The sequence below is a fragment of the Hyaena hyaena genome, unplaced genomic scaffold, assembly GCF_003009895.1.
Source record: "Hyaena hyaena isolate Hyena2069 unplaced genomic scaffold, ASM300989v1 scaffold_69, whole genome shotgun sequence".
Taxonomy (NCBI): domain Eukaryota; kingdom Metazoa; phylum Chordata; class Mammalia; order Carnivora; family Hyaenidae; genus Hyaena; species Hyaena hyaena.
The window spans coordinates 1,454,930-1,482,371 of NW_024080702.1; the positions used below are offsets into that span (position 1 = coordinate 1,454,930).

The 27,442-nt window shown below is 49.6% G+C and overlaps 1 protein-coding gene across 7 annotated transcripts in view; it reads left to right on the forward strand.

The window, feature by feature from the left end:
* PTK2 (protein tyrosine kinase 2) overlaps positions 1 to 27,442 on the forward strand; it is a 253,318-nt gene that overhangs the window by 132,399 nt on the left and 93,477 nt on the right. For all 7 annotated transcript variants that reach the window (XM_039232967.1, XM_039232971.1, XM_039232974.1 and 4 more), the window contains exons 10-15: positions 4,146 to 4,200; positions 16,535 to 16,675; positions 17,232 to 17,309; positions 18,656 to 18,763; positions 20,494 to 20,611; positions 27,125 to 27,155. In XM_039232967.1, the coding sequence (XP_039088898.1) occupies positions 4,146 to 4,200; positions 16,535 to 16,675; positions 17,232 to 17,309; positions 18,656 to 18,763; positions 20,494 to 20,611; positions 27,125 to 27,155 (531 nt within the window). The remainder of the gene's footprint in view (positions 1 to 4,145; positions 4,201 to 16,534; positions 16,676 to 17,231; positions 17,310 to 18,655; positions 18,764 to 20,493; positions 20,612 to 27,124; positions 27,156 to 27,442) is intronic.

Here is a 27,442-nt window from a genome sequence, read left to right on the forward strand (position 1 = left end):
GGAAGGCACAGCCTTGAGGCTGAGCACAAGGGAAGGAGACGGAAGTCCTGTCCGTCCGTAATGGTTTAAGTGTTTCCTGTGAAGGACGGAAGAAAATTCAACATTCATCAAGAGAATTCTAGTTTAAAATTGATCACAAATACAGTTTTCAGCCCCAGGATCCCTAAATCTCAACCAGTGTATTTATTGGCTTGGGAACCTCGCCATCTGGCAGCACCTTCCGTGCAGTTGGCTGTTTACACCGTATCTCACTTGGGAAAGGGGGGCGCGTGGTTCTGCTGCCCGTCATCTCACGTGGTGCCCGGCGTGAGCAGAAAAACGAGCACAGCCTTGCTTTCCTTGAAGCTTCAGATGAAAAGGATTTGACTCTTAGAGACTAGATGGGTAGAGGCCTGCCGCTCCTGGGAGAGAAGTGGGCAGAGCATGCTGCATGTGGCCAGGCGGAACCAGCTGCAGGCTCCGCCCAGTGAGAGCTGCAGGCGCCCAACCCCCTGCCCTGGGCTTCGGGAGGTTCGAGCCCCGCGTGGTTGTCCTGCGGTGGCCGTGTGGCCGTGCCCAGCATCACCCCTGTGCTTCCTGAGGAGCCCTCGACCTGTGTCCCCCGGCCCTGGACCCACCGCGGCAGCCCAGTGCGGCGTCCTACGGTGGCAGAAGTGTCTATGTGCCCAGTGGGCTGCGTGAGGCCACTGAGCCCCTGAGATGTAGCCCCTGCGACAGGAGCTAGATTTTTATTGTATTTATTTGTGTATTTTTATTTAAGTTTTAGTTAATATACAATTTCAGGAGTAGAACTCAGTGAGTTGTCACTTCGGTACACCGCCCAGGGCTCATCAGGACAAGTGGCCTCCCTGGGCCCCATCACCCGCTAGCCCAGGCCCCACCCGCCTCCTGCCGTCAGCTGTCAGTTCCTGCTGTGTCGTTGAGAGTCTCTTGTGGTTTGGGGAACTAGATTTTTAGATTAATTTTAACTAATTTAAGTATAAATCACTTCACATGCACACTGCAGTGAACAGTATGGCTCTCACCTAACATTAATATCTCTTCAGGTGTCTGAGGGTTAGGAAGGTCCTTTGAACTTATGTAGAAGTTGAAAACCTCATGTTTTAGTTTGCAAATGGGGGTTCGGCAGGATTCTAAAAGGCTCTTGTAGATAATTTTTTGTGAAATGAATGTATGTGAATTCAGGACCTACCCTTGACAATCATTTGTATAGTAGGGAATTACCTCATAGCAAAGGCCTCATAACAAAGCTGTGTTGTGTTCAAGATGTAGAAGTATCTGTTGTCTGATTCACATCCTCTCATGGTTGTGGAGTTCCGGCTCAGATGAGCTCAGTGGCGCAAGGAGCTGAGCTCGACTCCACAGATAGGAGGCTGGCAGACGTGGCCTCGTATTCAAAGTGGGGCAGGCTGCTGTGCCTGCCGGGGGTCCTAAGAGAGGGTCTAAGGTTGGATGTCCGTAATAGGCCTCCCTGACACTTAGAACATAGTGCCCAAGGCGCTCCTGGCGTTTCTCAGCACCCTCCACCATGAAGACTCAAGAAGCCTGGCTTCCTGATTAAATTAGCAGAAATGTGTTGTTGCATTTTTTTCAGTGATTTTGCTTAGTTTAGCCTCATTTTTATTTTCCCACTTGCCATGTGTCACATTTAAAAGAGTTCTAGCACATGGACAAAAGTTACAGAGCCATCGCTCAGAAGTAGTTGGAAAAGCTAAACTATATACTTAATAGCAGTAGTTGGGCTTAGGTTCCCCCCACCCCCCATGGAGTTGTCTTCATCTTGGAAGTAAAAGGAACCCCTAGTAATCACCTTCATTGTCACGAAGAAGTATCCCCTCTTTCATTTTTCACAAAACATACAGCCCTTTAGGTCCATCTTTAATTTTCCCATTTGTGACAGAAATGAGTATGATAAATTTTTTGCTTTCCACTTGACCTTACGAAAAGTGGATGCCTTACGTGGTTGGGTCCCAGCAGTGCGGGTCTCACGGTCAGGAGGAGGTCAGTCCCGCCCTGGGCCTGCCCCTCACCCAGACACTTTGGTGGCCGGCTGCCTCCTTGAAACCCCCACTGGGAGGTACACCTTGCCTGTACCCCACGCATCTGAAACAGACCTTCCCCCCACCCCCAGCCTCCCCTTCTTGGGGCGAGGGGCCGTTTCACATGTTCACTCATTGGACATTAACAGCCTTGTGTCCCAAAGACCTGAATCTCTTCACCTCTCACTTCCTCTGCTGCACGCCCCCCCCCCCCCCCCCCCCCCCCCCCCCCCCCCCCCCCCCCCCGCCGCTGCCAAACCTCTTCCTGGGCACCTGCCAGTCCTCCTCCCACCTGCTCTTCTAGCTGCTCCTCCCCCCTCCCCCCACTGCATATTCTGCTTATGGCAGAAAAGGGTCACACCTCCCTGTGCCCAGACAGCAGGGAGTCAGGCCTGCAGACAGGGGGGCATCTGTGATATTTCTGGAAGAAAGGAAACCACCCCCGTAGAGTTGTAGGGACTTCACACGTTCCCATTCCATCCTCAGTGCCACTGTTTGCGGCAGGAATTGGCCTTCCCATTCTACAAATAGATCACCTCGGGTTTCCCTGTGTCCTGTGGTAAGGCGAAGATTCCAGTCCAGAGCTCTCTGCAGGAAAAGTGCTTTTTATGATGGAACAGTTGTCCTGAAAGGAGCAGAGGGGGAAAGTGTGCTCCTTCCCTGGTGACCAGCACCCACACCCTCAGGACAAAGGGAAGACCTTGGGACACTCTCCCTCCTCTACGGCCTGTAATCACAGTAGACGATGCCAAGCTGGAAAGATAAGCAAAGAGAGTTACAAAGGAAGGTGGTTAGAAAAATAAGTGGAAAGTACAGTAAATGAAAAATGTAGTAAAATATATTAAATGAATATATTAAATATATTAAGAATATAATAAAAATAAATGGGTTGTATGAATTAACTGCATAGGTAGAATCAGGAAACGTCATGGAGGTCGAGAGAATTTTTATAAGTGTGTAGTGAACATAATAATAGTAACAGTGAAAAAGAATGGGAACCGAGACCAATTTTGGATTTAGCAAGGAGTTTGTTGGTTTAGGTACTAAGTAGAAGTCAGACTGTAGACTAGGGGATTGAGATGTTTGGATATGGGATCAACCATGTAAATGCTACCTGATTGCTGTAGGTTTGTTTATAATGACCGCTAACTTAAAATTACGGATAAAGAAGTCATCCCTTTGGTATTTTTTTTTTAGTTTCCATTTAACTTATAGTTTCCTATGTAATTCTGAAAAGATTCCACTGTTTCAGTGCTTTCCTTCTTGATCCTTTTATACCCTCCGTCTCCTGACATGCCGAACCTTGTGCAGAAGCTCGATTTTGTGTTAGCACACGAGGGCCATCTAGTGGCCAAAGATCCCGGCCCCTTGGCACCAAAGGGAGTGGAAAAGGAGAGTGATCAAGTCTTTCTTGTCTGTTTTCTCCGCCAGAGCGCTTTGAGGTTCGCCATAGTAATGATCAGTTCTGCACCTGAGCTACAGAAAGATCACTGGGCCTTCCAGCATTAACACAAGTTTAGCTTTCTGACACTAGACAGATCATCTGATTTCTTTCTGTTTCCTGTGTGGAACTGAGATGATAAACTGTGGTTAGCCAAATGAGTCCCTTAACCAAAAACGGTTTACTTAAACACACTAATCAACTTTTAGGATTACTTCAAGGAATGTGTTCCTAAACTTCCATGGCTTATCCCAGACTTTTCCTACTCCGGTCAGTCTGCTTTCTCTGCAAATCTGTCACCCAGTGAAACTGGTATTTGTGACGCTAACCCTTCCAGCAGTGTTTGGGAAAGAGCAGTGTGTTCCTACACCACAGTCTGCCTAGAGGCCCCATGTGTACAAGGCTTTTCAACAGTGAGGGGGCAAAAAAGGAAAGAGACGTTCTACTGAAACCAACTTGTTTTTTCTACTCATGTTGAGAAAATTATTTGCCTCACCCCTTCCGTGACTGTGCTGGTAAATTGGAGCTTTATTCTACTTCCTTCCTTCCTGAATACTATATGGAAGGACAAAGAATTTAAACTGCTTTTATGTTCTTGCAACAATGTCATTATATTAATTGATTTGGTGGTGTTATTTGTTAATACGCTTCTTTTTATATTTCAGAAAAGATGTTGGTTTGAAGCGATTTTTTCCTAGGAGTTTACTGGATTCTGTCAAGGTAATTAGAATCTGTTTTATTGTAATCAGATGACCACCGTATGTAAATACCTGCCCCTGGTGTGGTGTATGGTTTTCTCCCTTATGTATAAAAGTTACAGTGTAAAAAAGCTAATCATTTTGCTCATATTAATAGCAAGTAGATTTTTGTAGACACAGCTTTCTCCCAAAATGCCATGGTTTCACTTTCTGATTATGTGCGACCCTCCACTAAGTACAGGACTAAGAAAGTTGCACACGTGGCAGGCTTTGTCACCTAGGTGTGTTTGGTCTCTGGTGTTATGACACACAAGAGTGAAGAAGCAGTGTGTAGAAGAACTGCAGTGGTAGCTGAATGCTTGTGTGTCTGCGCACGCTGTGCACACATAAGTGCATTGTGAAGGTCTGTCTTCTCTTGTTCTGACCACGTGGACACTCCTCCTCATTAGTAACTTTTGCACAGTGTCGTATTCTCTCCCTCCCTGGGGAGGGACACCTGGTGACTGTGACATGTGGTTTCCAGCCAATCCAGATCACGTGCCAGCACGTTCGAGTGTGGAGGGAGGGCTTTGGGTCAGAATAGAGTCCTGCCCATAGGAGCTATGCCATTTACAGCCCTGTGATCTTGGGCCTGTTTCTCATTTCCATGACGAAGAAAATAGTCATTTGGGGGGTTGGTGGGAATATTGAATAGGTTCGTGTACGTACGTTACTATGGTGCCCATAACGATGCAGTTTATCAATGGTGGCTGTTCCTGCTCTAACTTTCTATCACAAAGGTGGTGTTCTGTACCAGAATAGTAAGACCACACTACCAGGATGAGATGTGTGCTACAAAAGCGGGTAGCATATTGGCTCAGGAAACTGGCTCTGAAGCCAAACCGCCTCGGTGAAAATTCTTGACTTCATCACTGTGAATTGCATGGGATGTTGGCCACATACTTAACCTTACTGTATTTCAGTTTCCACATTTGTAAAGTGGGGATGAAACCACTTTCTAACATGTGGGCTTCATACAAGGATTAATGGATTCATAAGTATAAAGTCTGAGAACAGCAAACACAGCTCAGTAGGTGTTCTCTGGTACGAAGAGGGGAAAGAGCACTGACGTTCTCACTTGTACCAATAAAATGCCGAGTCAGCAGTCTTTATTGCATTAATCATTTCTGCACAAGGCTTTCTTGGCCCTTGTGCTGTTACTGTCTGTTCGTTATGTGTAGTCGACCGTGTCCTGTTGCCTTCATTGGTCATGGTGTTGGTACAATTTACAAAATACAGTCAGCGACGAAGGCCCTGTGTCCAGGCATCTGGGTTCTGCTTGCTTCTGGCCCCTTTGAGAGCAGGCCTGCAGGCACTAGTCCTCGGGCTCCCTGAGTCTGTCTGCTCAGCCTCACATGGGAGGTGGTAATGGCCCTCCCTCGCTCACACAGCTTCTCAAGAATCTGATGGGAGGCAGATAGAGAAGGGTTTCCTTTAAAGTATAAGGTGCTTGATACAAATGTAGTGAGACACAGTTGAGAGAAATTTCTTCTTCTGTAAAGTTTCAGCCTCTGGTTTCTAGCGATGCTGTCCTGCTCTTTTATTTGCATTCCCACTTCCTGACGTCGTCCTGACATGCTGGAGTGAATTGTCGGGGCACCCGCTCTTTCAGCACGCTCCAAGCAGGTGATAAGGGCCAGGCACAGAGTCGGGCGGGACAGGCAGCTTGCAGGCATGAGCTAGGTGGTTGTTTGGGGAGGGGGGGGTGCAGTCAGAGGACAAAGAGCTGTAAGTGAAGTGGAGCACAGTGGGAGGGGTGGGAGGTGAGGTCTGGGGTATTTGGAGATTCGCAAGAGCGACGGGGCTGTGTCCTTCTGGAGGGTTTTGGGGTGTAGGCTGGCTCTCCTCCTGAGGCTGGGGAATAGTGTGAGCTGGAGAGTGGTGCTGTGGCCCTGAGAAGGCCTTGGAAGATCCTCGGGTGGAGGGGCTGCCTCTGTGCATGAGTCCGCGGGGGGGGGGGGGGGGGGGGGGGAACATCGCACGGGTAGAAGACACAGCTCTGTAGCGAGTTCACACTGTCACTAAACGGAAAGTGCAGTGGCCGATGGGAATGAAAAAGCAGGAAAGCATGTGACAGTGGCTGTGCGCGGCAGCAGTGTCCTGAGTGGCGCTCAGGTGTGAGCCCCGTGTTGGCCTCAGTCCCTGCAGCCTCCTCCGTGCTCTGCGCGGATAAGCAGTAGTCATGAGAGCCTCGACTGCAGTCCCGTGGGAGTCCAAGGAGGTGACCCGCGTTCGGCTCTCCCACATCTGGGCTTCCGCGCCCTCTAGGGGTCTCCACGCACCGCAGGTACAGTCAGGCCGCCCTCCTCTCTCAGGGCCCTCACGGGGATCTCCCTGTCTGTGTGTGGCCGGCTGCCTCCACTGTATTTCAGATCCACCAGGGCCCGGATAACGCCCGCTGCGTTACCCGCGGTAAGGGCTGTGTTTGCCGTCGTGCCCGGAGCTCGGTGCCGTCGATGGCAGAGTGGACACCATCAAGAGTGGCTGACAGGAGGAGAGTTAGTGGGGAGCCCCCTAGATAGAGGGGTGCTGTGGGAGGAGGGCGTGCAGGCGGGAGGTCCGGCCAGCTCAGGAGAGCAGCCCCAGAGCCCACCTCCCTCATGGGACTCGCCCTCCAGGCCTCTTCCTGGATCCATCCCGACCGGCCTCCCTGTCCGGACTCTGCTGCAGACTCGGTAGGCCTTTCCGGCCACCCTGAGCTCCCCCAGATGGGGTGCAGCCTCCCACCCCATCCCTCCATCCCCGGCAGGCAGCCGGCTGCTTTCCGGGGGCTGCGGGCATGTGGAGAGCAGAGCACGAGGTGCGCAGAATGCGAGCCGTGCGGAGCGTAGAGCGCCAGGTGCCCGGAGTGTGGAGTGCAGAGCACGAGGTGAATGGAGAGCAGAACGCAAGGCGCGTGGGGTGCAGAGCGCGAGGTGGGCAGAGAGCACAGCAGGGGGTGCGCGGAATGTGGGCCGTGCGGAGTGCAGAGTGTGAGGCGCCGAGGAGCAGAGTGCAGAGCGTGAGGTGGGTGAAGAGCAGAACACAAGGCGCGCAGAGTGCGGAGAGCAGAGCGCGAAGTGCGCGGAATGCGAGGCGCGCGGTGTGAGGACAGGGGGGAGGCAGAGCTGCCGGGTGTGCCCGGGCTTCTACGCGGGCAGAAAGGGAGGCGCTGACCTGGGGGAGCATGAGAAAACTTCCCTGAGCTCTTGTGATTCGAGAAGTCGTTGCTGCTGGTTTTACTGCCAGTAGTGGAGAATATTTTCAGCTACTGCTTGGTGTCGGCATAGATTCAGCTAGAGGTTCTCACCTGCTTTCTAATGGGAGAATGAAAGTAATTTTGTAAAACAGGTACAGTCTGTTTAGTTTCTTAAGTAGGTAAGTCGGTAGTTCATTTCCGTAAGCCAGCACTTCACCTTGTGCGTTAATTCCTCCAGCCGCACACTGGTTGCTGCCCAGGTCTGCGGCGCCGCCGTCAGCAGATGCCCAGGTGGTGTGACGGCAGTCGGACAGAGTGCGCCGTGTTTGGACTGTCCCTCCTTCAGAACTATTGCCAGTGAAACAGCTAACGAGATTCATAGCCACTTCTTGCAGAACGGCCCTGTGGAAGGGCCAGATGCGTTACTGCTTGCTTCCAGAAAGTAGGCTACGTCGGTCCATTTGCTTTTCCGAAGGCCATTCCAGAGGCTCACGTGGAAGGGCTGAGAGGGTGTCTTGTTAGATTTGATGGAGCTTAAATGAGCTGTGACAGGACAGAAGAGGGGATGTCTGTGCTTCCGTTATTAAGAATAATTTACAAGATACTGTAAGTCTCTGTCTCTGATCCTAGTAGTGCCAGAGACACGTCTTTAAAAACAGCACTGGGAAGGCGAGCAGGCAAACCCAGCCTGAGGAATGGTCTGCTAGGAGCTGATGATTCCACTTCAGGAGTGTCAGGAAGCTGTCACGGCTGGTGGACACCGAGGACACACGAGTAATGCAGTGTGAGGCCCGAGAGCAGTAAGAGGGTGTTCGTGGGCAGCCCGCTGAGGCCCGAGGAGGATCCAGGGTTGAGGAAGTGGTAATGTGGCTTTCATAGGGGCACAATGTGCCAGCATCAGGGGACATGTTGACCCTGGAGCACTGGGTGCTGTCCTTGCAGCCCTCGTGTAAACCTAAAATCAGGTAGCAAGTAGAATAGCCGAGTTCCAGTTGATTTGAATACATTTCCCAGAAGTCTAATTTTAGAAGTAGAAATGCTGAGGGGCCGGTAGTGAACAGTCCTTTGAAGTCTCTGTGCACTTCCTGAGGAATAAAGTGGTTTCCTGGGGCACTGTCAGCAACACGTAGCTTCATTCTTAGAGAAAATGGTCCTCGTCCTCATTTCTGTGATTAGCAGGTGACCACTGCAGGCTTAGCATTTCTGTGAAGCACAGTAATGTCTGGCGTGGCAGCCATTCAGCCATCAGTTCCTGGCGTCCGCAGGCCAGGAGAGGTGGGGGCGTCAGGGAGACAGACCGACGGATGAACGGAGGGCCAAGATGTGGCATATGACCCAGCCATTAAAAAGCAGGAAACCTTGCTATTTACAACAGCACAGATGGACTTCAGGGCTTTGTGTCACGTGAAATAAGTCAGAAGATGACAAATACCAATGATTGCACTTACTTGTGGGATCTAGGAGCAAACAAAACACCGAGCTCACAGATCCAGAGGGCACATCGGTGGCTGCCAGGGGTGGGGGGGGTGAAGGGGTAAAGTGGGTCAAAGTACAGACTTCCAGTTATAAGTAAGCCGCAGGGGTGTTGTACACAGGTCACCATAGTTAACAACACATAGTGCACATGTGAAAGTTGCCGAGAGTGAGTCTTAAAAGTTCTCATCACAAGAAAACAAAATGGGAAACTGTGTGATGAGATGGGTGTTCACTAGACTTACCGAGGTGATTCTCTCGCGATGTAAACAAATATTGTATCACTGTGTTGTACACCTGAGACTAGTACAGTGTTACGTGTCACTTAGATCTCACTTTAAAAATTTTTTTTTTTTTTTTAATGTTTTATTTATTTCTAGGAGAGAGAGACAGCGTGAGCAGGGGAGGGTCAGAGAGAGAGGGAGTCACAGACTGAAACAGGCTCCAGGCTCTGAGCTGGCAGTCAGCACAGAGCCCGACGCGGGGCTCGAACCCACGAACGGCGAGATCATGACCCAAGCGAAAGTCGGACGCTTAACCGACTAAGCCACCGCCCCTCACTTTAAAAATATGCTTTGTGCACCGTGAATACATCTGTATTTAGCATTTGGTTGGTTGATGGATGAAATAATTCCTCGGTTAATGTATTCTCCACCTAGTCTTCTTTTACTGCGAGTTTTCCTTAGCATTGTGTTACCACATTTTCACCTGGGAAGGCCTGCTTCATTGCTGTTGGCAGCGTCTGACACATACTAGGCCGACTGATGTAAGATTACTTTTGTGGTTCACAGTGGTGAAAAGCAGTGGTTTCTGACCATCCGACCAAATGCTACTGCTGCATCCTGAGGAAGTACCACATTCTGGGTAGTTTTGTCTCTGGAGATGGACAGACGCCTCGTTTTGTACGTCTAGGCGAACACAGGGAGGGGTTGGAACTCAAAGTGGATGGATAGAACATGGGACCCAACAGCTTTGCTTGTTCAACTGGTTCCGGAAGTGTCTTAACTTCAGGAGAGTCTAGGAGTGAGACCTGGTGGAGCTGTTTCCTCGCTGAGAAAGTAGGAAAGCACTAGTGCTTGCTGTGAGGTCCTCCTTGTAAAAATGGATCTGGGGCTCCTCTCTAACAACAGCGTTTTCTGGTTCTTGTCTGGCGCTGGACACCATACGTTCGAAGCAGCATGGACCATGGGGAAGCGTGGGCACCCCCTCCTGGCCAAGTGCCTCGCGGCTTGCTGGGAGCCAGAGTTGTTTCTGTGACCGCAGGAAGCTGGTCTTGAGTGGGTACTGTCGCCTGCTCGCTGCTGTGGCTGCTGGCCTCCCCGGACTTCTGCTTCTGAGCGTGGCACCTCGGCCAGGAGTGAGAGAGCACAGGGCTGACGCGTGTCTGCAGGTTCAGATGCAGGAAACCTGTGGCTCAGTCTGTCCCTCGGCAGTTAGAACTTGCTAGTGTCTTCCAGGAGCATGGCTGAATGTTGGGGGTGGAGAGGAGCACAGGGCTGGTGGCTTTGATCCCGTTGTGCAAGTGCACGCGTTCATCAGGACACACGTTGTTGTTGTTGTCGTCGTCGTCGTCGTCGTCGTTGTGGTCGTGTCAGAAGGCAGGGCTGTGTGCCTGATGTGGAAGGAGGGAGAAGGAACAGGGCCCAGCCTCACTTCTCCGAGGTGCGGGGGTCGAAGGACCAGCAGGATTGGGAGCAGTTGTGTCATGGGATCGGTGAGACAGGGTCCACAGGGACCGGGAGGTGGCACGTTTTACTTTTACACACATGCACACGCTTGCCTGTTACACGTGAATTACTTTTTATGACCAGCTTTGTAATGTTAACCAAACAAAACCTCAGGCCTGCAGACCAGAGAGCCAGCTGTGCGTGAGGTTCCCGAGCACACGTGTCCCCCTCCCCCACCCCCAGCATTTCAGTCTCTCTTCGCCAAAGCTTTGCCTGCGATTCTCAGTGCTCATAGCAAGTGAAGGATAATGGGATGGGACACTGTCCTTCCTTTTCCTCAAACCTACTCGTCCCTTTAAAACAGTTGTTGGGCACCCAGCAGGTGCCACATGCTGACTCCTACTGTCCCGGCAGTGTGCCACGGCCAGGTCAGCCCCGGGTCCCATCCAGAGCCCTGTCCTCATCCCCCCACCCCCTGCTCCGCTTCTGGGCTGACGGCCTCTGGTGGTGGTGGTGGGGGCAGCGATATCCTCATCAGGACACACTAGCGCCAGGCTGCCTGGGCTTCAGTCCTGGGTCTGCCGTGCAGCTCTTGGTCATCTCTGTGCCTCCGTTTCCTCATTTGTAAAATGGGCCTGATGGGAGGACTTCTCTCTGAGGGCGCCGCAGAGACAGAGGGAGCCTCAACCCCAGAAAGCAGCTGTACCCCCACCTCGAGCCTCCATGAATGGCCCGTGGTGACACGACCCCTGTCTTGGCTGCCGCCCCACGAGCTGAGCCTGCTCTGCCCACCCACCGTGCTCTCCCGCCAACCCCTGCAGCCGAGAGGTGTCTCAGGCTCGGGACTTGCGTGGTTCAGTGTCCTGGGTGCTCGAGGGTTGAGGTTGTAGTGTTAGGTGATCCAGTTGTTTTAAAAAAAGAGCCTGTGGTGATGCGTGTAGGTGCCCATGGGAGGCAGGGGGTGGGGGCTCCTGTGCTGGAGAGCATGAGAGAACTCAATACGGTTTCTGGAAAAGCACTGTGGGACTTGAGGGTCTAGCGGATTTGAGGGGTTAGGGAACAGAAGTCAAGGCCACCACTTGGGTTTCTGTCTTGAAGCAGCTGGGGAGATGGGCCTGAGGTGCAGTATGGTCCTGAGCTCTCTTAGTGGCCCGTCAGCCTGTAGCTGTGTGGGACACCCAGCGGGGGCCTCAGGTGGGCAGGGGGTGTGTGTTAGGCTGGTGCTCAAGAGGAGACTTTAGTGGCTTCCTTCCTTCCTTCCTTCCTCCCTCCCTCCCTCCCTCCCTCCCTCCCTCCCTCCCTGCCTCCCTTCCTTCCTTCTTTCCTCCAAGTATACATGTGCAAGTAGGGGAGAGTCAGGGAGACAGAATCTTACACAGGTACTCAACACAGAGCCTGACTTGGGACTTGATCTCACAACTCTGAGATCATGATCTGAGCCGAAATTAGAGTCAGATGCTCAACTGACTGAGCCACCCAGGCTCCAGTATTTGTTTATTTTTTTTACTTTTTTTTTTTTTTTTTTTGAGAGACAGAAACAGTGTGAGCAAGGGAGGATCAGAGAGAGAGGGAGACACAGAATCCGAAGTTAGGCTCCAGGCTCTGAGCCGTCAGCATAGAGCCTGGCGCAGGGCTCAGACTCACTAACTGCGAGATCATGACCTCAGCCGAAGTCGGACGATTAACCAACTGAGCCACCCAGGCGCCCCTTTGTCTGTCTCTACTGCTTCAGAGAAGAACATCATTTGGGTGGCACGGTTTTGAAAACATTACGTGAATGATCAGGTAGAAGTGTAGAGTATCATCAGTTGTTTATAAACAAGTGGTTCGTTCGGAATTGGGTACAAGGCACAGGACTGCCTTCTCTTCTGGACTTTGACATGGTTTTCATCGCCACGTATCATTACTCATCTCCTCTGAGTTCAAGTATTCCTCTCAGAGGTACAAATGCCTAGATCAACTTTTTATTAATGTTAATAGAAATGAGTTGTCCCCGCGTCCTGGTCCCCATGCTCTTTGGACAGCTGTCCTTTGCAGCAGTCCCATGTCCTAGATTGTGGTGTCCTGCACTTGCAGGAGGAGTTGGAAAGCTTTCTGGAGCTTTCTGTACACCGGGTTTCTCCTTTGATGAGCACATGCACACGCTGCAGCAGTATGCCCTACCACAGGCCATTGAAATCTTCCCGCTTACGTGTCAGGGAGTGAAGCGTCCTCAGTCACAAGGCAGATCAGATTTGATTTCTGTCTCATCTGCTTGAGGGTTGTGATGCTAGAGTCATGCTCTGGCTCATTCTGAAGCATGTAATTGGGCTCCACTGTGGGCCCCACTCCTCCCTCCATATGCTCCGGGAATGATGAGGCCACTCAGGCCCACTTCCCACCCACAAAGATCTTACCCAGTTGCCATATTTGAAAGTAAATTCAAGGTGAGGTGGGACCCAGTGCACATGGTGCTGGCTTCTCCCTGCTGCTGTCTGGAGTGGTGTCTCAGAGGAAGAGGCGCGTGAGCCCGCCTCACAGCCCTCTTCGCCTCCACCATATCACCTACATGAGCTCCCTCACCTCCAAATAGTAGCTGCTTGTCAGGGCCATCGGGAAGACTCAGCGTCCATTTGCATGGCCAGGTCTTGTAGAGGTCTTCTCAGGTACCAGTTGTGTTAACCAGGATGGGACAGCCCTGTGCCCGGAGCATTCCACTCCCGTAGGCGTCTGTGGAGATCAGGAAGCTTTTCTTCTCCAGCTGGACTCCCAAGTTTCTTGAGAGCAAGGCATCTGTTTTGAGTCTTCAGTGCATCCCAAGTGCTAAGCACAGAATAGAATTTCCTTAGTGGATTCGCTCTGGGTCCAGAGTAGAGTGGACCTCCTTGTTGGGAACTGGTTTGCTTTCAGGAAACTCGCAGGACGCTGTGTTGCTCAGTTATAATGAGGAAAATAAACGCCTTGCAAGTGGGTGCAGACAGTACCCAGGTCTTCTTGGTCAGTCTACATGCTCCTGGGGTACAGTCAGACCCAACAGGCCACAAGAACGTTACGTTTGCAAAGCCTGAAGTCGGAACAACTATTCAATGTCATCTTAAAGTCCATGATAAGAGTGGCCTTCTCAGTCCCTTGGCCCGTGACCCGTGCTTAGACGGGCATTCCTGAAAATACGCTTCCCAGACTTTTCTTGACCAAGCATCCAGGACTAACCGGTTGGTCATTTTCTGTGTGAACGTCTGCCAACCCTTGCTAACGTTGAGCCCGTTTTACTTTTGTCAAGTTTAGATGATGTGATCCAAAGTGTAGTTAATCCTCCTGAGAACGCCTGTAGTCCTCCCCCGTCACGCTCCCCATCAGAACCCCCGCTCTGGTTATAGTCAGCTGTTGGCCTACCCTGGCGGCAGCCCTCTCTCCTTTCCCACCACCACTCGATTTGTGGGAGCCGCCTGTATGTACGTCAGCCGGAGACTCTGACCATGCTGTCCCCGACCCTGCCTTCTTCTGAGCTCCACATCTGTATCCAGCTATCTGCTTAATGGTCCCGGTCCAAGACTGAAGGACTTCACACATGTCCAGCATTGGTGTGACTTTATTTTATTCTTTTTTATATAAATTATCTTTTTGTTTATTTTTATTTTAGAGAGAGAGAGAGCGCGCGCACATGGAGGGGCAGAGAGAGAGAGGGAGACACAGGATTCAAGCAGGTTCCAGGCTCTGAGCTGACGGCTTGAACTCATGAACTACAAGATCATAACCTGAGCCGTAGTCAATGCTTAACCTACCGAGCCACCCAGGCGCCCCGGGGGTGACTTTATTTTCACCAAGCCTGCCCCTTCTGCCTGCCCGTTGGTCCCGTCCACAAACCTTGTCATACTCGGTTGCCTGTTTTCCCTCCTGTCCCACCTACCGTCATCCGAGTGTCCCAAAGATGCCCTGCTGTCTCCTTCAGCACCACCTGAGAGTCTGTGTCTCTGGTATTTCTCAGGTGGCTTGTTCCAGGAACCTGGCTGGCCTTTCTGCTTCTCACACCATCCCCCACACCCTCTGTGCAAGAGCTGAGCGAGCCTGTAAAATGAAGGTCATGTGCCATAGGTCATCTTCCAGCACCTGTTCCTTCGGTTCTTTGAACCTGTCTTCTGCCTGCCCAGGTCTCTCACGCTGTCGCCTTCACCCCATCACTGCAGGCCGGGGTGACTGTGTCTCACTCTTTGGCAGCAGCTTCTCACTGTCGGCCCACTCTCTGCAGATCCAGTTGAGCACGTGGGAACCTTCAAGCCACTGCAGACAGGCTGTCACCTCCATGTGTCACTCCCTGGCGGTCCACCTCCTAACTGCCTGAGCAGCCGTGGCCCCTGACGTGCTGAGATGGGGGCCATGCTGCCGAAGAATGAGGCCTTTCACCGCCCCTCCATCCCCCGCCCCCAGCCTTCTCTCCCTGCTGGCTCTGATTCCTGTCTGAGTGCATCTCACACCTGGCTTCCCGGTGAGCTCCTGCTCCCCTCCGAGACCCTCACCCGGCAGCCTGCTTCTCCCACAGTCACCGCCGCAGTTCTCTTAGTGCATCTTGTTGGGTAAATCTCCCCCTCTGCTCCCTTCCTGCTTCTACACTTGTGTTGACTCTGCTTACCTCCTGCCTAGATTGCTTTGAGCCTCCTGCCCAGTCTCTCCTGCTTTGTTCGTATTGTTCACAGCACGGCAGCTGGCGCTCCTGTTGGCGCCTGCGTCAGATCGCGTCTGTCTACTCCAGGCGCCCAAGGACTTTGTCTCTCCCCACGGTGCAAGCCAGGCGCTTGCCGTGACGGTCTTCTCTCAGCCCTCTTCCTCAGACCTTATCATGTGTCCTTGGCCCACCAGCTTCCTGGGCCTCGTCTGACACACCATGGACTATGGGCTTGCTGCCTGGAGGGCCTTTCCCTCCACTGTTCAGATGCTCTTGGTGCATAAGTAGAAGACTCAAATCTGCAAAGTCTAGAGGGATCACCCATGATCCCACCACACAGAAAAAGGGCGTATTTGGTCTGTCTCCTCTGTGTTCTGAAACATGTGCTCACACATGACTCTCAGTGAGTCCCGTCTCTGGTGCTCTCCTTTAAAAGGCATCTGTCCCATACATACAGATCATTTCACCATATTATTTTTGGCAACACCGTGATATGGATTTTAACTTCAGTAAATTAGTTCTACACAACAGTCTTTTTTTTTTTTTTTTTTTTTAATGTTTGTTTTTGAGAGAGAAACAGCATGAGCGGGAGGGGCAGAGAGACAGACACAGAGATAGAAACTGAAGCAGGCTCTAGGCTCTGAGCTGTCAGCACAGAGCTCGACATGAGGCTTGAACTCACAGACCGCGAGATCATGACCCGAGGAGAAGTTGGACGCTTAACCAAATGAGCCACCCAGGAGCCCCTGCACAACAGCCCTTTGGGCTGCATACAACGTAGGCAGACACATGAAGACACGTGTAACCCACCTGTTAACCATGCACACTTCTGCACTGAACCTCCTTGTTACCGAATCTTTGTTCTTGAATCATTTATAAAGAGTAATACCTTGGAATCTTAATATCTGGATCCCGAGTTGGGTTTTTTTTGAGGTATTTTTATTTGTGCTGCCTAATTGCCCAGCAACATTGTATCAACTGACCCTCCTAACAGTGGGGTATGTGAGTCCTTTATACCTAATCCTTAGCCAGCTTCCCTTCAAGTACATCGATAGTACTTCCCTGTTAATGCCTAAATTTTTACCACCTGTTCTAGCAAGAAAATTATTGCTTTACAAATTTCTACTTAAGAAATAAAACTTGGAACCACTAAACCGTGTACTTAAAAAGGGTTAGGATGCTATATCTTACACTACGTGTACTTCAGTGCAGCCAATTAAAGAAAGAAAGAAAGCTTTAACAAATAATGGCATTTCATAGTAACGTGAACACAGGTGGTAGTAGGTGGTGGAAGGGAAGAAGTTGTCTTTGATCTTAGCTATTGTGGCTCTAAGATGATTTTTGTAATTGTATCATACAGGCCAAAACACTAAGAAAACTCATCCAGCAAACATTTAGACAGTTTGCCAACCTGAACAGAGAAGAGAGTATTCTGAAGTTCTTTGAGATCCTCTCCCCAGTGTACAGATTTGATAAAGAGTGCTTCAAGTGTGCCCTTGGTGTGAGTACACGGGGATGTGGGGGGTGGGCTAGAGCTTCAGGTGTGCCCTTGGTGTGAGTACGGGGCAGGGGATAGTGGGCAAGGTGTGGTTCTTTTGCTTTTTCTTATCCATGTGCATCTACATTTCTGATTGAAATCTGAAATGTCACATTTGTTACACCATGAGAATATTTGTCATTTTTTAGTGAGAAAAATGCAAAAAGAAAATGTATCAATGTAAAGATGAAATCCTCTTTTTAAAAAGCATGCCCGTGTTGATAATTAGATTTTTTTTTATTCCAGCCCGGTGATTCGTTGATTAACTGTCCTCTAGAGGCGAGTTTACTACTCAGATAATCTTTCCAAAGAAACCCCTTAGCTTCACACCCGTCCGATACTGGGTCAGGGAGGTTACAGATATTTTGTGTTACCTGGTTGGACAGACAAATCACAGGCTAAGGTGCCCACTCCCCTCCAGCCCCCCCACTTTGGTCCTTTAATGTGTCCATGGCTTTTCATCTAAAATATCTCTTTTTTTCTTTTGGTGTCTTTGTCATCACCTGTTTCACCTTTAAAGTCAAGCTGGATTATTTCAGTGGAACTGGCGATTGGCCCGGAAGAAGGAATCAGTTACCTCACAGACAAGGGCTGCAACGTAAGTCTGGGCTGGTCCCATCCCGGGACGGCCTGTGCACTCACAGGCTGCTCGTGCGAGACCTCACCGTGCTCTGCTCCCACGCCCGAGAGGGGCTGCTGGCCTGGGTTCTGCCTCACTGGTGAAGTATTCACTAAATGCTGGTGGCTCAGCCAGTTACTCACAGAGAAAAAGCAGTGAATTTTGACCCCTGTCACCACACCATAACAAAACCCATTCTGGATGGAGTATGGATCTACACATAAAAGATAAATGATAAAAGTACTAGAAGAAGACATACGGAATCTCTGTAAACCTGGGATAGGCAGAGCTCCTTAAATAGGCCTTAAAAAGTGCTAACTTTAATTTTGATGAAATACACAGTGAATCAAGAACTGCTTTTTATCAAAAGATAGTAAAATGGCAAGCTAAACATTAGCATAAATATGTTTGACGATAGACTCTTCAATCCAGGGGAATGATTGAGAGTGGATCATTAAGTGAAGGGCAGACGACAGGAGGCCTTGGGGAGCACACCCGGCCTTCACGGCAGAGCTGGGGCCATGTTCCGCTGTGAAAGAAGCTCACTCTGGGTCACTCAACAGACCATCGTCTGGCCCAGTCCCAGGGCAGAATTTGGACCAAAAGGGGCGCGTGGTGGCAGGGGCCAATCCCCATGACACTCTGGAACCCCAAGACAGGCTGGAATCAGGCTAGTTGTTGTAAATGAATGGGCAGGAGTCATCGTAACAACATGATCGTTGTCAAGAAATGCTAGAAGGATGAGGGGCAGCCGGGCATTTTTTGTCTTAGGAAGAAAAGGGTTTATTCTGTTTGGAAAAATGAAATCTCGGGGCACGTCTTCCTGGGAAGGGTCCTTGGCATACCTGCCCTGTGTCTAGTGCTATTATAGTCAGACACTTGCTCTAGCAGAGGGCGCGCTGTGGGGGGTGGGGGAATGCGTGGGTCCCTCTCTCTGTGAGAATGGGAGTGAGTTTCACACCCAGGTTCCCCGCCCCCCCCACCGGGTCAGCGAGCGAGTGCAGTCCTGGACTTTCTACATCCTTCTCTGGTAGCTGTGATTCGGTCACCCAGCCCTGGGAGAGGCCGTGCTCCTGGTCGGCTGTCGGGAGCACAGGGCGCAAGCACATCCCTCACCTTGCGGACGGTTCCCGGCGGGTCCGGGACTGCTCCTCGGAAGGAGAACACCCCACTGGGGGCTGCGTGGACAAGCGGCCTCTCCCCACACACGGTCTTTGGGAGGAGGTCCTGGGGAGGGTGGGATGGGGTGGGGACCGTGACGATGTCACAGAATACCTAGCAGCAGTTATTACCTGGGTCCACAGTGTCTGCCTTTGTCTCCCAAGCCCACGCATCTGGCCGACTTCAATCAAGTGCAGACCATTCAGTATTCGAACAGCGAGGACAAGGACAGGAAAGGAACGCTGCAGCTGAAAATCGCGGGCGCCCCCGAGGTAAGGGTGACAGTCCCGTGGACCACCAGAATCCGCTTTCTCCTGTGAGGTGGGTGTTCCGTCACAGGGAGCGAGGAGTACGGCCGGTGACGGGTGGCAGGGTCAGTCAGGAGCAGCACTGTCACGTGGTCGAAGGTTACCGTGAACTACCAAGGAAATCAGCTTCTTAGGGTCACGTGAAAATACCAATACCCTGACTCTCCGTGACATCCTGTGGTGGGCTCGCGGTGACAGTGAGCACAGCAGCCGCTCTCTTGCCGGGGGGAGAGTGGCAGGGCCCACTGTTCTGACACTCAGCACAGAAGCCAGGAGCCACCCGGCCGCTCACAGGCGCAGTGAGAGAAGCTGTGTGCGACAGTTCGTCCCCATTTCCACAGCTGAGGGAGCCGAGCACTGCTTCGCCCCGGAGCCCACGTTCATAGTCCGCGTGCCGTGTAGCGCAGTGAAGGCGGGGCATCGTTTGGCCCCTCTGAGAGACCAAGAACGCTCGCTCGTTGAGGGGTCTGGGCGACCGTTGGCACTGGCAGCCGCCCTCGTGCACACAGCACGGCTCTGGACCCGGGTCATCGGCTCCTGCCGAAAGGCAGCCCTTTCTCACACGGGTTTCTCTGCCCCGCTCCTCACTTGTGCTTTCTGCCTTGCGAACGCTGACATTCCTGAGGCTGTAGGAAATGCCTTTGCTTCTCAGAGGTAAACAAATGAAACCCTAAAATCTTGAAGCATTATCACCAATTGAAGTTTCCTGACAGTAGCTCAGTAATGGTCTTATTTGGCACCACTGTTTTCAGACCTTCCTCCTCGGTTTTTGCCTCCCCGCACCCCATGGCATTCAGCTGCGTGAGGGGAAGGCCTGCTGTCCACGGAGCAGCTGGAGACAAATGGTGCTCGGGTTAGGGCGTCCTCTGAGCTCTGACCGTCTCCCGGGTGATCTTTAAGGTCAGGCCTTCAGGACGTTTAGCAGAATTACAGGTTTGATGTTGAAAAGAGTGATTTCTGGGCGCCTGGGTGGCTCAGTCGGTTGAGCGTCCAACTTTGGCTCAGGTCATGATCTCACGGTTCGTGGGTTTGAGCCCCGTGTCAGGCTCTGTGCTGACAGCTCAGAGCCTGGAGCTTGTTTCGGATTCTGTGTCTCCCTCTCTCTTCGACCCTCCCTTGCTCATGCTGTCTCTCTCCCTCTCTCAGAAATAAATAAAACATTGAAAAAAATTTAAAGAAAAGAGTGATTTCTGACCTCTTAGGCAGAATGTGCTGTGCATGCTAGAAATAGTGAAATTTTACTAATTTACTACTTTCTTAAGTATTAGAAAAATGATGGATAATTGATAACAATCTACTCCACGTTAGTTTAGTTTCTAAAATAAGCCATACTTGAAACATACGGATTCTCGAAATCCTTCCTTAAACTATGCCAGGGGGGCCAGACACTCTGAAGGAAAATATATATATATATATATATATTTTTTTTTTTTGCTGCCTTTACTTCTAGAAAGTGAATCTCCATTTAAGTGATTTTTCTGTTTTTATCTGGGTGGCCTTCTGTCACATATTTCTAGGAATAACGTCCTTAAATATCAAACTTCCTTTTTCACGCCAGCGTTGTGACAAATCTGTGTTGCTTTCGCTCTTCTCTGTTTCCAAGGGCATCGAGAGATGTGATGTCATAGTGCAGCTGCCCCTTTGATTCCTGGGAAGAACAATAACTCCTCTTTCTTGGTCTTTTCCCCTTTTAGCCTCTGACAGTGACGGCACCGTCCCTGACCATCGCTGAGAACATGGCTGACCTGATAGATGGGTACTGCCGGCTGGTGAATGGAGCCACACAGTCCTTCATCATCAGACCCCAGAAAGGTGAGGTCCTGCTTCCGCCTGAGCCTCCCACAGGGCTGCTGACAAGCTCAGCCTGGCAGCCTCTGCTCCTTCTCGTGGATCAGTCTGTACGTGTGGAGAGCAGATGAGGGATTCAGCCCAGTATATCCATGTTCTTATTTTCCTGAGGAAGTGGGGTCAGGCTTTCCTGAGGAAGCCTATGACCCGGGTTTGAATAGGGCTTCAGGGAGACTGTGTTGGCGTTCGGGCTGTTGGGTTTGAGCAACACACTGGAGTACTTTCTAGGTTACTGTCAGTGTAAATAAACTTTTGGGATTATGTTCTGGGTTTTTGTTTTTTTTTTTCAGGCATTCTTTGTAATGCATGAAGTAAGTATCTTTCCTGTTTTTTCTTATAGATCTCAAAAGCTTACAGTAAAGAACAAAATTAATTCTAAGTCATAATGTATAAAATCAATGATTAGACTCAATAATCGTCCTAGAAACAAGGCTCTCTCACTTCAGAAGCTATGTTGGGTTTTTGCAGGGCAGTAATAATGGCTGTTTCAGAAGATTTGGATTTCTGAAACAATCAAACGAAATGTGTTCCCAGCAGGATAATAGCATAGTGGTAGCAAGACAAATCTGAGTTTAGAGTTCTGTCAGCTTGTGGGGTCAAATCACGAGTCCTCTCTGCTGCCATCTGTAAATTACATAATCTCTCTGTGCCTCGGTTCTCTTGCTGTAAAACACAGAACACAGAGTGGCACCTGTCTTCTGTGATTTGGGAGGATAAACGACCTCGTATGTATATAAGACTTGGAACTGTGTCCGGCACCCATGGTGGCCGTAGTGTCAGACTGCTCACATCACACTGCTAGCTGCAGTGGGACCCTGACACACTGTGAGAACCTTGACTCTGACCGTCCTCATGACGTGCTAGGTAGGTCCACAGTGGCGTGCACAGAGCAGCCAGCACTACGGCAGGCAGACACCGGGCCCTTGCAGCTCTCTCCTCTGTGAGCAGGATGATCACCAAGAAGCGGCCTGTGGGGCTGCGCACTGTGCGCCCAGCTGAGCAGCCTGGGGCAGGGGAGTCATGGGGACAGGAAAGCACCAGGAGAGCAGGCGGGGGAGGACTGAGCTCCTGTACGCCACAGAGAGCCCGACTGCCCAGCCACCAAGTCCCTGGTGTTGACCAGGCGGTTGGAGGGAGCAGAAGGGGAAGTGTGAAGCCCTGGGTTCCTTGGAACCTTTGTTTAAAAGTTAGTGTCATGCTGTGCTCGGAAAACAATAGCCAAAGCCCCAGCCAGAAAGCCAGGAAGTGTGTAGATTCTAGGATCTGGATAATCAGCAAAAATCTATTTTTTTTTAAAGTTGACAAAGTTTTTATTTAAATTCCAGTTAATTAACATACAGCGTAATATTAGTGTCAGGTGTACAATACAGTGATTTTTTTTAAGTAGAATGGATACATTTTATATCTCAGTTTAATCTTTTTTAACATCGTGATCAGACCAGTAAAACCTGTTCGTTATTTTTTTTCTAAAATATAGTGTATATTTAGAGTAGCTTTTTTAATATGAAATACAGTGGTGAAGTTGCTTTCAGGAACGTCTAAAGGCCCCTGTCCATTAGAACTTGTGCTGACATAAACTTTTGGCTTTTCATTTTGTGATTTAAGCGGGTTGTACCTTGCAAGTGTTACTTAAATGTAAATAGGGAAATTACTTTCCGTGAAGTTAGTATTTTGTGAAAGTATTTAATGTACTTCCTTTTTAGTAAATAATTTTAAAAATTTTGTCCTGATTTACCAAATGTTCTTTATCAGTTTGTCGGCGCACACAGAAATAACAGTCGGACATTAAGTATTAAATAAACCAGCCATTCCATGTTCAGAACTTCAACGTCTTCCTATGTTGGTTTTTAGTTGGCTTTTTTTTCTCCTTGGGGATAAACATTTTGATATCAAATCTTGTGAACTGTGATGCATTAAGTTCTTCATGTGTATGATAAGAGCATAAGTGAAAATATTTTTCATAAAAACCTAGCAGGGCACTGGCTGTTAGCAATTTTATGTTGTCTTTAAAGAATAAGACTTAGTAACTAACTTACCAAATTCTCAATCCCAGCATATTCATTTATTGCACAGCTGTTTTATAATAGATACCTACAGTGAAGATATGTTGCCTAATGGGAATAACTGTAAATCAAACATTTAAAAAAATTTTTTTTGTTTATTCATTTATTTAGAGACAGAGAGGGACAGAGCATGAACATGGGAGGGGCAGAGAGAGAGGAGACACAGAATCGGAAGCAGACTCCAGGCTCCAAGCTGTCTGCGCAGAGCCTGACATGGGGCTTGAACTCACAAACTGCGAGATCATGACCTGAGTTGAAGTCAGATGCCCAACTGATTGCACCCCTAAATCACACATTTAAAAAAAAAATTTAATGTTTGTTTATTTTTAAGAGAGATAGAGATAGAGTGTGGGCGGGGGAGGAGCAGAGAGAGAGGGAGACACAGAATCTGAAGCAGGTTCCACGCTCTGAGCTGTCATCACAGAGCCCGACGCGGGGCTCAAACTCATGAACTGTGGGATCATGACCTGACCTGAAGTCAGATGTGTAACCGACTGAGCCACCCAGGAGCCCCCAGAAATTTTTAATGGTTTACAGTCGGAAATATACTTGGGACAAGAACACATGAGCATTTTTTAATTTAGATTTTTTTTAAATTTTCAAATAAATGTACAATGTTTTTCTACAACTCCAGCGCACCATTTCCATGGTGATGTTAGGTAACAGTTACATGTGTGCCCCTCTGTCTTCTCTAGAGTGTCAACTGCTTGCTTGGAAACAGTTTGTACACATCACAGTTTATACACATCACAAACACACCAGCTATCTCCGTGTGGGCTCTGAGTGTGCTCAGATGCTCCGCGTTGGTTCTGTGATCTACCATAGTCCTGTTGAATCTATAAAGTGCTTTTAAAGGTAGTGTTTGCTAGGATGAAAAACATGAGAGCCGCAGGCAGGGCTCCCTGAAGTGAGTTCTGCCAGAGCTGCTGTGTGACTTCATGATAGGGCATGCGCTCACTGGTGCCTTACCCACCAGAAGGCTCTGGAGCAGTGCTTCAATTTTAGTGAAGTTTTCAGAGGAAAGAATTACGCAGACTAAAACGGGGTCCTAATATCCTCCTCATTCCTCAGAAGATGTCCCGTCTGAAGGATGATAATAAATCCTGTGCCCAGCAGAGGGGAGAGCATGTTCTGAAGGCTGGCACGACCCAGAAGATAGGACAGAATTGATAGAGTTGGTTGTGTAGATAGGAAAGCACTTCTGTGAATAAGAGAAACATTTTTATTGTTTTTAAAATTTTTTGATGTTAATTTTGAGAGACACAGTGTGAGTGGGGGAGGGGCAGAGAGAGAGGGAGACGCAGAATCCGAAGCAGGCTCCAGACTCTGAGCTGTTAGCACAGAGCCCAACGTGGGGCTCTAACCCACAAACTCTGAGGTCATGACCTGAGCCAAAGTCAGATGCTCAACTAACTGAGCCCCGCAGGTGCCCCCAAAAGAAACATTTCTAAAGCTGTGATATGGGAAGGAAGCTGTTTATGACACAGACACCAGAGAGTTAAAGTTTCATCTTTCTCACACATTCTCCCAGCTCACTAAGACAAGCCAGGATGAAAACAGGCTCCTCATAGATGACCAGTAAGCGTTGCGCACAGCAGCGCCACATAGCATTTTGTGTTACTAGTTTGGTAAAGCAGGTAATTGTGGAAGATGTGCTTTTGCACTTTGTTGATGTCCGTGTCCGCTGTCGGGGTCCAGTTGTCCACCTCCTAGAAATCCTGCAAAACCAGGCACGGATGTTTCTCTGCGCTGTCTGTAATGGCTCAAAACTAGAAACAGCCTGAGCGGCCAGGGTGGGAATTAACGGCTGAGCGAGGGAGCACACACCCCTGAGGCAGTCCTTCGCAGCTGTGAATGGTGCTGTTTTTGTGCTAAAAGCCTACAGTGTGCATGCGTGCATGTGTGTGTGTAGTGAAACCTGTGTGTGTTTATTTACAAGAATAAAGGAGTCCAGATATCTGGACCAGCTAAGTGACCAACTGTGGACAGGGAGCACTCCCGAGGAGGACGGGGGGACGTGTGCGTGAAGCCGGGGGGGAGGGGGGGGGGACACTTAGCTTTCCCACTGCCTTTCCACGTTACGTGCCTTTGCGATTTGGATTTGCTACGGTGTCTCTGTACTGTTTAATTAAAAAAATAGATAAAAACTTTTACTCAAAACTTAAAAATTAAGTGAAGGGTAATAGGAAGATCCATCCTTATTCCTGAAAAATTTATTCAGAGAAATAGCATACCTACTGTGCGAATGACACGAGGAGTCATAGGTGCACATTCAGCTTTGTAAATTTATAGGAACGTTCAAAATTAACCCCTGGAATTGGGCATTTTAGTTGGTGGGTTCTGAGTGTTCACAACGCTGCGCTGATGGTGTGTATTGCCATTTTTTTCAGTGATCTGTTACTTTCCTGCTTCCTGAAAGTGGGCTCTGTTAAGATCCTCCAGTTGTTAATCGGCTCATTTACAGCCTGCCTTCTGCTCCTGCCCAGCTGCTTGGCAAGTCTCTATTCATCACGTGTTTATTAACTGGTCTCTTCCTCTCTCCAAGGAAGTAGGCATTCCATCAGGGAGTGCAGACAGCTAGAGGCCACATCGATGTGTCACTTTGAAGGCCGTTCTTAAAGGACAGTGGTGGATGTGACCAAGATGTGTTGGTAGCATCCATGGGTGATCTGATGATAAGATTTTCCAATAAATTTCACTTTGGCCTTCATGGTATAACTTGGTTATTTTACTGGAAATGTGGAGGTCAGAAGTCAGAATGACGAAATTTGCATGGATTGCTGCAGCACACTGGGTATTACACAGTAGCTATGTGTTTTCTGTGTTACTCATGTTGCACAAGCGTCCCTGCACATTAGACAGCCTGATTCCTGTTTCATAGGTAGATAAACAGTTGTTCAGAAAGAGTCACTCGGGGTCCAAGGTTGATTCAGTTCTTTATTTACTAAGCAGTGGTCTGAGAGCCTCTGAGCACAGGGAGCCCTGCTGAGGGTTCCGAGACACCTGTGCGCAGGTTCAGTGTAACCTCCAAGCAGTTCTGATGCTTGGGAAGTGCCCTGTAATGAGGCTAAGGCCCAGCAGGGCTGCCCGAAGCCACCTGGGGTGTTGCAGGAAGGGCTCCTTTGAGCTCAAATTGCACTTGAATTGAGCTTTGAGAAATTGAGGAATTTGGTATTTCTATCAAATGAGGGGTTCTTGGTATCTCTACAAAGAAGGGAGAGCATCTTGCAAGGGTTGGAGTTTGTGAAGGCAGCGTGCTCGGTTCAGGGAGGGTCTGCAGTCACAGAATGGAGCAGGAGAGGCGGAGCCAGGGCACCGCCTGCCTGTGGCTGGGGGCAAGGGCAAGTGCAAGGCCAGCAAGTGCTAGTGGGCTGCCTGGGAAGGCTGCAGAGAGATGGGGCATAGGTGGGCAGGTACCCCACAGATGGAGACAGGGAGATGGTGTCGCAGCAGAAAATAAACATTGCTTTGTGGGGCAAGCAGATGTGCCTAAATTTCATCTTAAAAGCCAGTGAGAGGGGCGCGTGGTTGGCTCAGTTAGTAGAGCATGCAACTCTCGATCTCGGGGTTGAGTTCAAGCCCCACATTGCATGCAGAGATTGCATGAAAATTAAATCTTAAAAAAAGAAAGCCAACGAGAGACACTACAGTTTTAAGCAGGGGCATCACTTGATGAGTTTGTATTTGAGGAAGATGATTGTGGTAGTAACTTAGGTTAGGGATGGATTAGAAGACAGGATTGGCTAAGTGCCTATTAGATTCGTCCAGATAAAAGACGTTAAGCTGGGGGCTCTGTGCTTCCTACTTCACAGAAGGAGGGTGGGGGGAGACACCCCCCCCCCCCACCAGACATGGCTCCGTGCTTTGCTGTGATGAGACCTGCAGGAGCCAGTCACAGTGCCTGGAGCCACAAGACTCCAGTCATTGGTGGGAGGTGACCCCTGGCTCAGGTCAGGGGCTCAGGTTCCTGGGCTGCTCTGGTGCGTCGGTCCCCCTGTCTCTGCACAGCCGAAGGGTTTGCTTTCCTTCTGTTCATGTTTCCTGTACAGACTGTGGTGCTGCGACTAGTTAGCGTTTTTATCAAAGTACGACATGTCCTCTGGTGTAAGTTGTGTTGACTTTGACTGAAGACAGCCTTCATCTTTTAGAGCCTCCTGGGAGGGGTGTCTTTCACCACTTTTTCACCTCTGCCTTGTTTTGATTAGACAGTACCTTTTAAACCCTATGCACCCCTGGTGAGCTTGTGTGGGTTGTAAATACTGAAAATAGACCATGAGAGCCTAAGATACACAGCATAATAACTTCTTTATTAAAGAGTGAATGCTAAATTCTGGAATAAGACTTCTCTGATTTCTGTATGTAGTCTTTTTAAAAGAAACAGAAGGAACCTCATCTCTCTCTCTTTTTTCTCCAGAAGGTGAACGGGCTTTGCCATCAATACCAAAGTAAGTACTGCTTTGTGCATTTTGCCACCTAATCGTCTTAGCAACTGTCAGGGTCCCATGCTTGATTTTCCATTTGCCTGAATAACCACATTTCTATGTGTGTGACTAGGGAAGTAGAAAACCAGTATTTCCAGAAAGAAGTCAAATCAATTGTCATTCTTGTTTTCTAAGGGCCAGCGAGTGGGACCCTGACCACTGTCCTCCACCGGCCCCACTAGGCTTATTTCACTGCTGCTCCCACTGCTGCAAAGCTGTGTTGAAGTCTTTTTAGTTAGTGGAGTAGGCTG